Source organism: Hypomesus nipponensis, chromosome 19 (genome assembly GCF_054491055.1).
Source record: "Hypomesus nipponensis isolate SF chromosome 19, ASM5449105v1, whole genome shotgun sequence".
NCBI classification, from domain to species: Eukaryota; Metazoa; Chordata; class Actinopteri; order Osmeriformes; family Osmeridae; genus Hypomesus; species Hypomesus nipponensis.
The window spans coordinates 16565875-16580155 of record NC_140379.1 but is presented as its reverse complement, the minus strand read 5'-3'; the positions used below and the strand labels follow the sequence as shown (position 1 = coordinate 16580155).

General features: G+C 43.9%; 2 protein-coding genes across 6 annotated transcripts; both read right to left on the bottom strand.

Annotated features, from left to right (window-relative positions):
• Positions 1-6: 6 nt before the first annotated feature.
• Positions 7-5182, bottom strand: btbd10b (BTB (POZ) domain containing 10b). 5 transcript variants are annotated; one of them, XM_084681563.1, is made up of 9 exons: positions 4983-5182; positions 4612-4756; positions 3436-3629; positions 2982-3294; positions 2624-2726; positions 1838-1958; positions 1504-1701; positions 1299-1409; positions 7-1176 (listed from the first exon to the last, which is right to left on the bottom strand). In XM_084681563.1, the coding sequence occupies exons 2-9, from the start codon at positions 4707-4709 to the stop codon at positions 845-847; spliced, it is 1470 nt and encodes a 489-aa protein (XP_084537689.1). In that variant the 5' UTR covers positions 4710-4756; positions 4983-5182; the 3' UTR covers positions 7-844. The 5 variants fall into 5 exon arrangements, with proteins under 5 accessions (XP_084537689.1, XP_084537692.1, XP_084537690.1 ...); XM_084681566.1 differs by lacking the exon at positions 4612-4756 and having other exon boundaries at positions 4983-5181; XM_084681564.1 differs by lacking the exon at positions 4983-5182 and having other exon boundaries at positions 4612-4888.
• Positions 5183-5496: 314 nt separating this feature from the next.
• On the bottom strand, positions 5497-6671 carry pth1b (parathyroid hormone 1b). Its single transcript, XM_084682726.1, has 3 exons — positions 6589-6671; positions 6349-6437; positions 5497-6234 (listed from the first exon to the last, which is right to left on the bottom strand). Exons 2-3 carry the CDS (start codon positions 6426-6428, stop codon positions 6036-6038), a joined length of 279 nt encoding a protein of 92 aa, XP_084538852.1. The 5' UTR covers positions 6429-6437; positions 6589-6671; the 3' UTR covers positions 5497-6035.
• Positions 6672-14281: the final 7610 nt, after the last annotated feature.

The window sequence follows — 14281 nt, the reverse complement described above, 5'->3', positions numbered from 1 at the left end:
ATACAATTATGCAGTTCGATGTCTTTATTTCATGATTTCCATGTTTGTTTTTGTAACAATGAATTTCAAGCTTTGAACAAAAGGACCACAACATTCTATGTTCTGCTGAACATCTTGGCTAAGGAAAGAGCCTGGCATTCAACTACCAAACTGATGGAGGACCACCTACTGTAACTCTTCACTTGAGTCAAAGGTTATCTGAGGGACTTGAAACCGGAAATCCTTTCACTCTTAAGGAGGTGGCAATATGAGCAGGAGTTAGGCTCCATTGCCAGGTGAAGACCCTGGTCCAACTCCCTGAACCATGTTCACTAGACTGGCCTTGTAGAACACAAGTCAAGAACCACACTAGTGCAATCAGGGAGAGAACATGGGACACACCACACAGTGCACAGCCCAACTCATCAAATGAGATACATTAACCATTGTAAATAAATCAATTAATAATATTTAAAATAATAATTACAAAAGTGGGTGTGCTTAATGTATGTCAAAAATTAATTCCTTTGGTCAAGTAAAAAAAAAAAAAAAAAAGAGAAAAGAGCCGTCTGCCCTCCCTCTCATAAGTGGTGTGTTGTGGTCGCTCTTCCTCCTTGTCTTCAGTCAACCAGGTCTGTGAGGCTCTAAGGCTGCGGAGAACGAGTCAAGGCAATACGGTCATGGTGCCCCTGGTGCTCCATGCTGCAGCATGCTGGAGGGACGAAGGGCTGTGGGGATGGAGGAGGGGGCTGTGGGGATGGAGGAGGGGGCGTATCAGGAGGAGGAGAGGCCAGGGTGCAGGGAGGGAGGAGAGTGCAGGGGAGGGAGGGGGGTCCAGGTGAAACGAGGGAGGAGGGAGGTGCTGTCAGACACCGGGCGACGGGGCGTCGGGGTCAGGCTCGTTGTTGTAGTTGTTGCTGTAGTGCTGGCCGCCTGGGGGCTGGTTGGGGAGGATGTCCAGCTCGTCCACCTGGGGTCCAGGGTGCATGACCACCAGCTGGTCCTGGGGAATGTCTGCGGCTGCCGCGGCCAGGTTGGTGATGGACTTGCTCTTCACACACTGGAAGTCCACGTGGCGGCTCTTGCCCTCCTCCTTCTCCCAGGACATCCTGATGAAGGGCCGCTGGACGTAGTTGTAGATGACCTCTGGGCGACCCCCCGGGCGCTTTTTCACCTTCTCCTTATACGTGGGGTAACCTGGGAGGAACAAGAGGAGCGCAAACACTCAAATCACAACCTCAGACATACAGAGATTACAGTTTATATTATATATATATATATATCTATATATATATACATACACATTTTTTATATCGTACCTTCAATGCCTAATCTGATTTTCTTCAGTCCTCTCTCCTTCAAAACGGATTTGGCAACATCTCGGTTCTCTATGTACTTGAAGAACCGATACAGTTTCGTACTGTAGATGACTGAAAAGACAAACGGAAAGGAACATTGAACAAAGTCATGTGGTTGAGTGCGGTCCCTGCGTGTGCGTGCGCGCGCGTGCGTGTGCGTACTGACTCTGTGAGTACTCCTCTCCCATCTGCGGTGGGTACTCCTCGTCCCAGTCCACCACGTCGTCGTCCGTCAGCACCACCACGTGACACTCCCTCTCCCCGCTCTGGGCGCTGGCCACCATCAGGGGCACCACCATCTCCTCCAGGTAGAACTCAAACTGCCGCCGCGCGCCGTCGTTGGACAGCTCGTGCATCAGGGCACCTGGACAGCGGGGCAGTCAGGCGATGTGTACTACTTGTTTACACACACACACACACACACATATTCTCTGTGAAAAGAGTGCCCCCTAATGGGTTGACAGGGGACGGTTGGGTCCGGGGAGGGGAGAGTGACTCACTGAGGTCTCTGCACTTGATGGTGCTGTAGTCAAAGGAGATGCACAGATAGTCGCATGCCTCCCGGAGCTCTGGGATGGAGATGCCATCGGGGCAACGGATAATCCCAGATTTGTAGTAATCCTGTCAATTAGAGAGAAAACAAACAGCCATCACAGAGGGGCTTTACCTACTTAAAACACACACACGCACGCAGTGACGCATCCACACACACACACACACACACACACACACACGGTCTACCTGCGCAATTGCAGCCCTTTCCATGTGTCCCATCCTTAAAAACAAGGAGGCAGGGCCGTGACCGCTCAAAGCTGCAGATCTCTGCTAGCCGAGGACTGCAGACTACACAGTGAAAGGTGCAGCAGGACCGGAGCCTGTGCTCTGCAGCTGCCTGACTGGAAACAGTCCCCACTCGAATCAATCTCATTCTCCATGATCACATCAGCCGCCTGCAGCCAGACGGATTGATCTCCCTGGTTAGTCTTAGGACTGCCACTCCGAACAGTGTGTTATTCAGTTCCCATTCTGTTACAGTGCTACAATAGTTCACCCTGTCTCCCTGCCATAGTACATTCGGAGGATTCCGATTTGAACATAGCCTCGTTCCTTGTGTCTTTGCACACATTTCGAATCATGTCCACGTTAAGTTGATCACTTCAGGATAACAATGCATAGCCAGGACAATAGACCGACAAGAAGCCAAGCCCGAGGCGTTCCTCTTGGGTAGGATGCCGATGGTTAGTGGTTGAATGCGCTGGTGTGTCGAGTGAGAGAGTGGGACTGACCAGGATGGCTCTGAACACCGTGGAGCTGATGCCCTCCGCCACCTCGTACTCTCCCTTCTCATTGGGCCGCGTGAAGTTGTGTTCCCTTCCCGATCCAAACATTCTAGAAAACACACACACACACACAAAGAGGGCATGTCTCAGTTTGGAGCACACCTAACACCTTCTCGCATCACGATGCCCTCCACGAACATGGAAGGCACCAGTTCACAAGGTTGAAAATGATCCCCAAGTATTTTTGAAATAAATCATTTTAACAATGAGCTAAATACAGAAAGTAAGCCATGTAGGTGAGGCCAAAGAAGCAGATGGTGAGAGGGGGGGGTGGGAAAGGGTGGGGGGTGAAGTGTCTCCTCACCTGCCCAGCATTGTGTTAGGCTGTGCCGTGAAGATGGAAGGGTCCACCACGAAGCGCGTGTTGTCCACGATCAGAGTGACCCTCTCCGAGGTCCTGATGCTGCGTGTGCCCACCACCTCCTTGACGTTCTCGTAGACAAACACCATCTCCCCCTGGCCCAGGCCCAGGCTCTTGAAGGTGCCCTCGGAGCCGGACAGGCTGCTGTGGCGGCTGCTGGCCACCCCGCTGCTGCTGCTGCTGCAGCTGGAGCCGCTGGGGGACAGCCTCTGAGGCCGGGGGCTGCTGGGCCTGGAGGACGGGGCTCCCTCCCGCTCTGGACATTGGGGGGGGGGGGGGGAGAGAGAGATAGAAGCACAGTGAGGACTCTCCCGAAGCACTCCCTTCCTCCGCATGAAAACGGACGTCGCCTTCCTAAAAATGTCCTGGGTTGTTTTCCAGCGTTTTCTCCACTCACCACTGTATTGCTGGCGCGTGGGCGACGTGACGTTCCTGATGCAGGGCGTGAGCTGGCTCTCTCCCCTCTCGTGCGAGGAGTCTCGGGAGCGGTCGCTGGAGCGCCGGCGGTCGCGGGAGCGGTCGCTGCCCCCGCTGGCCCCGTGCAGGCTCATCTGCCCGAGGTCCTCCGGCCGAGACGAGCGGGACTGGGAGCTGAGCGGGACGGCAGGGAGAGCACTCTGAGCAGGACGGCAGACAAGGCCTCCAATTAAGTTACAGTACCCCTCTCTCTCTCTCTCTCTTCCCCTGCTCGGCCTGTGTGTTGTCCTACTATTACAGCCTGCAGGTCACACAGATCTCTGCGGCAGCAGTGAAACTCAAACCCCCAGTGGGCTGTAATTGGATAGACCCTCGGGAGCAGCCTGACTGTCAGCAATGAAAGTGTCTCCCAGGCGGGCTGGCATATTCCTAAAAATCACTGTTTACATCTCAAAGATGGCCATTGCAACACCTCCAGCATGACACACTGCTTAGATGTCGGCGAGGCACAGGAACATTAACAATACCAAAAGATCAGGCAAAGACTACAGTCTTCACGGTGAGAAAGAGCATGTCTAGAAAAGCCTCCATGTAAGGCAAAGTAAAAGATACACCGTGTTCGACGGTAGTGAAGGAATTCAATATTAAAGTGAGTTTAAAAAGCCCTTTCAGCGTAGGCAGACCACTCAGCTACTCTACTGCCTACATTCCTGAAGGAAATAGCGGTGAAAATGCTGGAATAGATGGAAAACAGATTTTCCACGTCATGTTCTCTTTACAAGCACGATCTATGCGTATCCGAAAATAAATAACAGCACTCAGACTATTCAAATATTAATCATGTTGTCAAAAGGGTTCACTAAAAGTTGTGTTTTTACACAACATAACCTCCAAGTAAAATGTGAACGAAGACTGACCAGATACATCACTGCTAACATTCCATGACAGTCTGTGTCAATACATTTAGAGCTATCATGATGAAATTGTTATTAGCCAGAGTACCATTTCACGTCACATTGAAAACGCTTTAAATACCAGCTTTAGCACGAGTACACCAACTGGATTCCTCACTTTGTAGATGTTGAAAGCCCGAAGGAATATATTGAGGTTATTTCATAACCTCCACAGCCTATGTTGTTGCTAGTTGGCTACATACCTCAAGTGCTTGCAGAGTTTGCGAGGTCGGGAGGTTTTTCTTTCCCAGTTCTCTGTATCACTGGAGTTGCTATCATAGGACTGTAAACGTGCTGCCATCACCCGTGCACTGAGACATCCAGTATGGATTTTTTACCGTTCATTTCCTGACAAAACAATGATTCAGCGGATTAGCTCGGTTTGTACCGAGTGGGCTACAGGCAATATGTCCTATGTGACATCCTGGCTTCACTCACGCTAGTCTAGACGAGCAACGGTCCTAGCTTAGCTAGCTAGACAAATAGCTAACCAGTGGGATGGGCTAGCTAGCGAGCGTTAGCTTGCTAGTTGAGGAGGCTAGCTAACCATGACATGTATCCACTTCAAACTTACCTAAAACAGGTTTACAGCCTTTTAAATTCGGGTTTTCTCTCAGTCATATAAAGCCAAAAAACGAACACATCCTCCAAATTGACATTTGAAAATGAAGAATATTAAAAGAACAACGTATTCTCTTGTTGAAGAATGCGTCTGCCTTGAGCATTTTCCCCTAAAAGGAATTGTTGTTGTTCCTCGAGATGCCCACTATTCTCGCGATATGACATTTGTTTCCGCCTACGTGTATCCAGTACAATTTTCTCAGATCAATATATTATCCTGATGTAGTTTCTGGAACACTGGCACATTTTATTTACAAAGTGGCAGTATTATTCTTAAAAAACACTGTGCCATCCTGTACTTGACAGCATCTTGTCAGATGAGTAGATACGTGGTGAAGTCCTCCAACAGGTTTTCTGAATGTCAGACGTTAAACTTTACGGTAGCCTACAGTGCAAAGTTTTACTTTGTAATACAAACAAACAAAAACAAATCACATGATAGTTAAACAGTTGTATTCTGTTTATTACTTAAGTAAAAAATATCAAGGTGGAATACATAAAAAAAAGTAATCACTTTATGATTAGGAAACGTGGCCCACATTTAAAAAAATGGATAAGCTTTTACAACTTTTACAACAACTAAACTTGTGATACATAAAAAAAGTATAAGAAACAATGGCGACAAATTGTAACATGAGACATGTGGTCGTTGCAAAAGAGCAAGAGGTCATCTATAATTGTTTTATGAGCTACCTGTTCTGAATGTTTTGTTTTGTTTTTTGGTCCTTGCAGTGTCCATAGAACATATTTTCAGGCATTTGTGTTAATTCAGATCCCTTGAAAAAGATTTATCAACTCAATAAATAAGATAATAAATAGACAACAAATACATTCATAAATAATATCAATAAATACATCAAATAGAAACATTTTGGTAAAAAACGTAACCTTCAACAGACTCCTAAGTTATGAATCATTAAGTTTTGTGGTAAGATGCACAGTTTTAGTAGGAGGTATTTCCTTGTGTGGCTTAAGACTTAATAGAAGACAAACCCCTTGAATGGGTTCAACTGGTGACCAGATTTGTTCCCATAAGATCATCAAGATAGAGATTACTGATTTTCCCTGATCGTCGATGCGGGGCTTTGGCGTGTGAGGCAGCAAGTATATCCTTTAATTTTGACTGCAGCCAGTCTTGTCTCTCCCCCACCTGTTTGTGCACCTGCATGTTGTGCATGAGCTGCACCTCACTGATGGACCTTTTTCTGTTGATAAGTTGAAACAATCGAGTCTTTAGTAACACCCTGTCTAAAGTCAGAAATTCTGTAAAAGTATCATTAAAATTAAATTGTGTTTTGGTAATGTAAATGCAAACATACCTCATGGGCCTTGCATCTGTGCGTAAACTGGAGATAAATAGTATCAAAACAATTGTGTCCAAGCATCTGATAGAAAGCATGTTGATCTCCTGCAAACATTTGGAGAAAATATTGAACATAGTAAATATTAGTTTACATTAGGCATATTCAAAACATGTATTCATATACTGTATACCTTATTTCATAAAAAAGTTATACTTCTTATTTACATTGCTAGTAAATGCTAAAGAAAAATCTCACCAGTTTGTCTCTGTCCTTAGTTCTAGAATGTTTGGTTCTGTTGTATTCCGCTGAGGACGTTTAGTCTAACCTGTTGATCAGTCTTTCATGTACTTTGAGAAAGTCTCTCTTCTTTTTATACGTTGCCCTCCCCGTGGTCATTGATGAGCCACTTTCATTATTGATGGTGATGTCACCCCTTCAATGGCATCTGCATGACGACACCTCCACCAACACTCACCACTAATTCAGTTTTCAACACCTCTGCCAAGTGCCCTGCTGGTCACACTCCTTTTGAACCTGCTCCATGTCCGTCCATCCCACTGCATAAGGGGTCTTTACTAAATAAACCCAAGGGGGAACTTTGGGTAACAAATACAGATTTTTTCCTTTGAACCAAGGATACGTGAACCGAGTCATTCAGCCTGCTGTCAATCAGTGTAATCACAGTCAATCACAGTCTCTGACTGTCATCTAAATATAGAACGTTGTTCATGATATGGTTCACTCCTTTGCATGGCTGAAAGGGGTAAATGAGGTCTTGAAAAGGGCTGTTTATACGACACCAAAGCAGAGGCACAATTGGAACCTTCAAGAGAAAATATATGGTCAGTATTGGCCAGGACAACATCACCCTGGAGAACACGACTGGCATTCGGACACATTAGGAAGGAAAGGAGCTAAGGAGTGCACTCCCTGGCCCATGACATGCCAAAAAGCACCCTCACTTCATGTGGAATGTAGTTCCCAGTCTATGACGTACAAACTGCACCGTGAGTTCAGGCTTAAAACGTTAAAGGTACCCTGCAGTTTTCCCGCACCGTAAACCGTACTTCCGATAGAGCTTACGATCACAGTGTGAAAGATTGACTGGCTTTACTTTTGGTAGCAAAAGTGAAAAGGTTAAGTGCTGCATATCCATCCCACTGAGCTGCTTAGGCACCATATCTATAGCTGCTGGTAGGTCAGCAGTTGGAGCCGGGCCTACCTGCGCCTAACATGATGTATGGCCAGTGGATAACCTTGTCATGCTGTCACAGGACACATTAGGTAACCATGAGAGAAGTTTTCAAAATGTGGCAGAGGAATGGCTATGCCATGACAGAAGGAGCGGGTCCCTCAAAGGACCCACATCCACTTGTCCCAATGGCACTTCATAGAATATTGCATGCAAAGGACGGATTTCCTTTTAAACAGTGTCATCTTCTATATTTTATTTGTTAGCATGCTGCTGCTGATGTGTTAAATGTGAGCAGAATAGATCCTTTGACTTCCTCAACTCAATCACTCCTCTGCACGGACTTAAACCCTTTGGAACTATATTGCGGATGTAGTGTATGGAAGCGTGAACGACAGGCAGCACTGGTTTAGACCCCATACTCTAAAGGTCAGAGGTTGATTTGTGTTATTGCTGTCATGTTACAGGCATCTTCTGTCAGTGCTGATACAATGCTGTTCTGCCTGGGGTTACCATCGGGTAAGAGAGGTCGTGGGACCAGCAGGAGAGAGGAGGTAAGACGCCACAGAGTGAGCCAATGGAGAGATGTTTCTCCAAATTCCATCCATCTTGCATGTAAACAGCTGAAAGTGCTCTGCACCTGTGTGTTCTCCTGGATAGGCTAGGCCTCTCTCACGTGTGGTAGACACTACCAAGTTGTTCTGACTAGCTCATGTGGGCACAATGTGAATCATGCCACTAATGGTATGCTGCTACAGTGGAGGGCCGGGGGTCTCGACAGGGATTAAGGTGAAGAATTGCTTACAAACCATTAACTTGGGTCACCCTCATGTCACAATGACAGCAATGCCCATGGAAATCACGCAGGTCCCTTTCTATATTTGTATCTGGGAGCTACATAAGCAGAATATAATTCACTATTCATTTAACATTATATATAACACAACAGACCATTTGCTCAGGTTCCTCAGAGTTGTGTGAATTTTAATGACCTGATGACAACTGCTTTGACTACTTAAATGAAGAACTTAGTTTTGTATGTTTTGGAATTTTTTATCTGAAATTATTTTGTCAATATGTTTGTCAGAGAGCTTCAAATGTTAAAATACCAACATTAAACTGTTACTGTAACATGCATAACATAGCTTTACTATGTACAGATGCACAGGTCTTCTGTGATGTATTGTATGTTTCTGCATTGCTGATGTAGTAGTCATGGGGCCTGTTCCCAGCACATGAACACTGCTCTAACCCCATTGTATCTGCAAAGGTATGGAAGGGCATTCAACACTTTCCTTGAAACCTATAAATGGATTTCTATTTTGTCATGAATTAGGTCACTTCTCTTGTATCATCACTTGTATCACATGGCCCATTATTGCCTGCATGATGGATGCTTAGTACATGTATCAAGTGTATTCTTAAGGTAAAAATGTATCTCTTGAATAGGTAAGAGTCCAATGGTCTGCAATGACCAGCAGCACATTATAAAATACTTCTATATCAAAGTCCTTTAGGCCCTGCCAGCAGCATGTCAAGCCTCCTCTTCTTCAGAGAGAAAGCCATTTGCCTGATCCACATTTCCTCATTGTGGAAGAGAGATACTTTTACTAACTTCCATCCATCACACCTATCTGCTGTTCCCCACTATCTGACTGTTGACCACAGGTGCTGGAAGAGTCACATTGGGACCTATGTGGCATTATGACACACTAAGGCTTGCTTCACCTCAAGAGACCACTTTAAATTGTAGTGTCAAAATGAGCGTTGAACTCTGTTTTGGCATCAGGGATTTAAATGGAAGCTGACTGCTTTGTCGGCTGTGCCTATTTCTGTCAAAGTTTTCATCTCATCTTTCTTATTATGCTGTCACAGATCTCAAACTCACAAAACGGTTTAGCAATCCAGCTCATGCTTTTTGAAGCGTGTGTGAATTACCACAGGGTGGCAGTGTGATACTGTATTGTCAAAGTTATTGTTCTTTAGGAGTCTGGAAATAATGGACTCAAGTGACTCAGGGCTTTTAGGGATATTGTTATTGCTCTGGGATCATAAAGCTATTTGTCAAAAATCTCATAAAACAATGTTCATCATGCTGATTTCAGACTAGACCTGCATTGAAATGACATGTAAGAGGGAGAAAGAGAGTATGTGTGTTGTCTATTAAACATGAGCAACTTTTCTGTAACAGTATAAAGTGTTAAATTATATTCTGTATTCCTTAGAGTATTTTCCAGTTCTTCATTTCAACAGGATAATGGAAGACAAAGGATATAAAATATAACATATGACGCATAATAACAGGCCTGCTGAACAATTTCTGCCACAGCTTCCTGACTGCTACCACTCAGTCAAAACCCCTCTCTTTCCTCTTTGTATTTCCTGTCAAATTGCGACATCTAATGTAAAATATAATCCTCTGCTTTGTATTCGGAGCTCATGTTTTCTCTGTTCCTTGCTTCTTGAGGTAAATCTGCATTTCAGGCACCATCATTAGATTATGTTAGAATTCTGCTGAAACTGCAAATAAAGCCTTGTCTACAATAAGAAGAATAGAAAAGCAAACAGGCCAGTGCTCAAGCACTGATGTGATGTCATGGATGTCTTCCAGGAGTAGCTTCTCAGAATGAAACCTTGTCTGTGAGATAATGAAACGGAAGAGTACGGGTACTCATAATGAAGAGGGCGGTTCAAAAAATATAATGATTCACCTTTCCACTTGATTTGTCTCTTGAGGGCAATTAATTTGCAGGAAGACATATAATACAGACATAGATACAAGACTCTAAAATACAAAAGCCTACAAAGAGAGAGAGAGAGGGGAGAAGGGGGGGGGTCATTAAAAGTTGCAGACTTGGGGTGAACAATAGTGGTCCCAAGTTGATTTTCCAATCATGGAATTACATATGAAAACAAATGCAAAAACGTGCTGAAATACAGCATGGATCTATAAACACAACTGGGTTTGAACTCATCCTTGACTAAATGATATACAATTATAAGGATTATGGATGGATTATTATGGACTACATTCACAAAATACTGCTAAACTTAGATTTGTGTTTTTCCATTCATGACCCGAATGCTGATGTCCTTATCAGGTTCCTATGACAAAGACAACACTGCTCTGTGCGGAGAAAGGACTAACACCTCTGGGAGACTGAGATCCTTTTTCTCAGCTACCCGTGTGAAGGGGTGTTAGACTTGTCACCTGGGGGTTCCCTGTGAATTGTTTGATGTGATATGAAAAGGAAGACCACCAAGGGGCTTCAGGATGGGAATGAACCCATTTGAGAAAGAGGAAGATCCCTTGGGCTGTATCTCTAGAAAACAGAAAGATTCTGTATTCTAGTGCTCGTAGCCGTCCTGCATAGCGCCAATCTGATGTGACAAGAGCAAATGGAGTTCATCCATTTCTTACTGTATTAAAGATTGTGGTGAATATTTTATATCCCAATGATGTATCATCCTCATCATCATGTCAAAAGATGAACACACAAGCACAAATGTGTATATAGCATATTTAGATGCAATTCCATTCTGAAGTCACCAGATGTCCCTATGGGTCTACAGAATGACCTTCACTGTACAGAACCTCATGTCTGATGGACAGTCACATCAGTGAAATAAGATCCATTCTTCTCTGTGTATCAGTATATCTGCTCATTTGATTCTTGGTTGAAGCCAATCCCGCACACTTCTAGCTTGACTTCAGTTCTGTCAATGTAAAGGGGAGGTACTCATGATCAATAGGTGTTCAGTAATTGGAATTCTGTTGGTGAGGAAAGCGGCTCGCTTGGTTTCGATTTGGAGTCCAGACATTATGTAGTTGTGAGATTTATGATCTTCTACCCACATTCATTCTCCACATGAATTAGCAATCTTGCCATGTGGTAATGTAATTAAGAAATCCCACCAGACAAACATTACATTCAATTTTTCCATACAGATTCCAGCACTTTCTCCAAAGATCTAAAGCAATACGAATGATTGAATGATTGTCATATTGATCAATTGCAATTAAACTGCTGATTTAGGCTTTAGTATATGACGGTAAGGCTATTTGTGAACTAAAAGAGCCATCAAGCTCTGCTGTAGTGAGCATGAAAGAGATGAAGTTAGAAAGTACCTATTTGAATAAAGCACTTTATTTCTGCACATCTGGGAGTTCTGCTTAGCCCTGATGATCCTTGGTTTATTGTAGATGAAGAGTGAGGGAGTTTTTTGAAATGTGGAAAGACCTGTGGAGGACAACCACACACACACACACATACACAAAGACACACACACACACACAGATGCACTCGTACACACAAACACACGCACACACAATGGTGAATGATGATAGGCAGGCTCTCTGACAGCTAGTAGGCTGAGAGATGGAGATTCAGTCTCTACAGAAATGGCCTGTCAAACACCTGACAGAGTGACCTGCCTTCCAACAGTCGCACCACACCTCCACCCATCCAAAGTTACTCATCTGTAGAAAACTCTCGCCCAATAACCTTTTCTCCACGAATGGGCGTGAATTCTGATATACAAACCCCTACATTTTCCCATTCACAATAGATACATCTACAACTCGCCAGTTATAGATTCTCTCAGTGAATATTCTGGATAGAGATCACTTTAGGTGTGACATGATGAGTAATATACAATACAAAAAGAGAAGCAAATTTTGAAGTATTTGTTACACAGGGACATGTTTTTTCAGATTAGCCATTGTCACTTTAGAGCAAAGTGAGCCAAATTGCCCCACAGCTTAGTGACATGAACATATGTCAGATTGATAGTTAAGTGGCTCATCATGCAGGGGACATTTCTATCATGATTGAAAGATGTAGGTATGTAATCTCCCTCAGTTACCCACTATGAATGGATCCCTGATTGAAGCGCTGGTGTATCCAAACTTAGAAACACCTGGACTAACTGACTTCTGTATGGAAAACAAGTCGGGCAGCGGAGCAGCATTTTCTTTCACATAGAAAGCCATAGTGGTGTTAGGAGATCATTGAAGATTGGGTTTAAGAACAAGGACACGTTTTATTTTAGAAAAATGTTTATGTAAATGCATGGAAAGCAAGGAATGTAGCAGGAAAGATTATTTTCGTGTGCGATAAGTATGCTTGTATTTTCTTGTTTTTACATTTAGAGTGAAATCTTCTCTGCTATTCATAATTGCAAAGAGAGAAATGTGCCATCTCTGGCCACTAGAATTTAATACCAGGCTGTCAAGTGGTGTTTGATCGATTTTAGCTGTGGACTGAATCTTATGACTGGGTCTAAACTCTAGATATTGATCGGGAAGGGTTTGCTGGCGTGTGTGGAATACTGAGACTGAGAAACGGCTTCACACACTGACTGCAGCACATGCTTTTTTGTTCCGTTTATTACAAACCCTTACTTTGATGACTTTGTGACCTGAATTTCACAAAGCACACTGTGTATGGACTCTGGACGGCAATATTTCTAAGTCTAAGTGGTGGGAAGCTTCTAGTAGGTTGCCAATAATTATAGAAGCTGTAACTATATTTTTATGATTAATTATTCAAACAATGAAATAGTGACATTCTTTGGCAATTTGAGCATCAAACATGAATCATATGTTACCGCTTGGAACAGTAGAACCAATAAAACATGCTGATCAGGATACACAAGTCTATATTATTTGACTACTCAGCACACTGGTAACATTCCCTGTGCACTCATACACTGTTTGACAACCATTCACTCTTTATACCACAGATGTGTAAGCAGGTAAAAATGTGAGTGGTCAATTTGTTTATCAAGTTCTGAATCCACAGTCAGGAAATTCATTCTCTGGTAAGAAAGGGGTTCGTGAACGCATGGTCATTTCAAAAGAGCTGTCAGAGCACAGAGGGCCATTGTCTGGGGCATTGGCAGTGAGATCCAGGCACACACTCTGTAGACAATCAAAATGAAACAGGAGTGTGATGGCACCAATTTTCAGATCAAGTAAGAAGCCACTGTCTGGTGATGCTGGCTGTCTCTGTCAGTTTGAGGTTGATGGTAGAAAGTTTTACCCTCTGCTCTCAAGTGGCTCATTATGGCTAAAGTATCAATGCTGCCTGCTCCGAGACCTTCGCTACCTAGCAAAAGCAGAGTAAGAAGCAAGTAAATCAGGGTCAATCAGTTCAAGGAGGTAATGCTTTCTTTCTGAAAATGTATGATTTGAGACCTCTGAATGAATATAGAAAACGTATTTAGAAGCAAATAGACCACCACTATAAGTCTGTGCTCAAACTACATTGCAGGATTCAGCTTAAAGATGGAGACGAGGAGAGAGAGAGGTGGGGGGAGAGAGAGAAAGAGAGAGAGAGAGAGAGAGAGAGGGAGAGAGAGAGAGAGCACTGGGGAGCCTTCAGGAACCAAGGTGCTAGGAAGGAAATACAGTGATCTGCATGCCTTTGATCATGCCTATCTGTTGGGCTACAAATTAGGTTAGCTTGCTGCAGACTGACCTCATTTAGATGGGACTGAATATTTTAGCCTTGAGTTGTGGATGTCATGTTAAAAAATGTCCATGATTCATGTGTCCTATAACCCCAGAAATCTCATATTGTGCTTTTAATATTACTCAAACATTCTTCCAGAAGTTAGACCCAGATTTATACCAGCATACTATTGATCGGGGTGCCCACGTCACCAAAACTGACGATTTCACAATTTTTTTCACAGGTAAACATGCAACATGGATGTCTCTCCAGTGAAAACACAACCGTGTATATCAGCAAG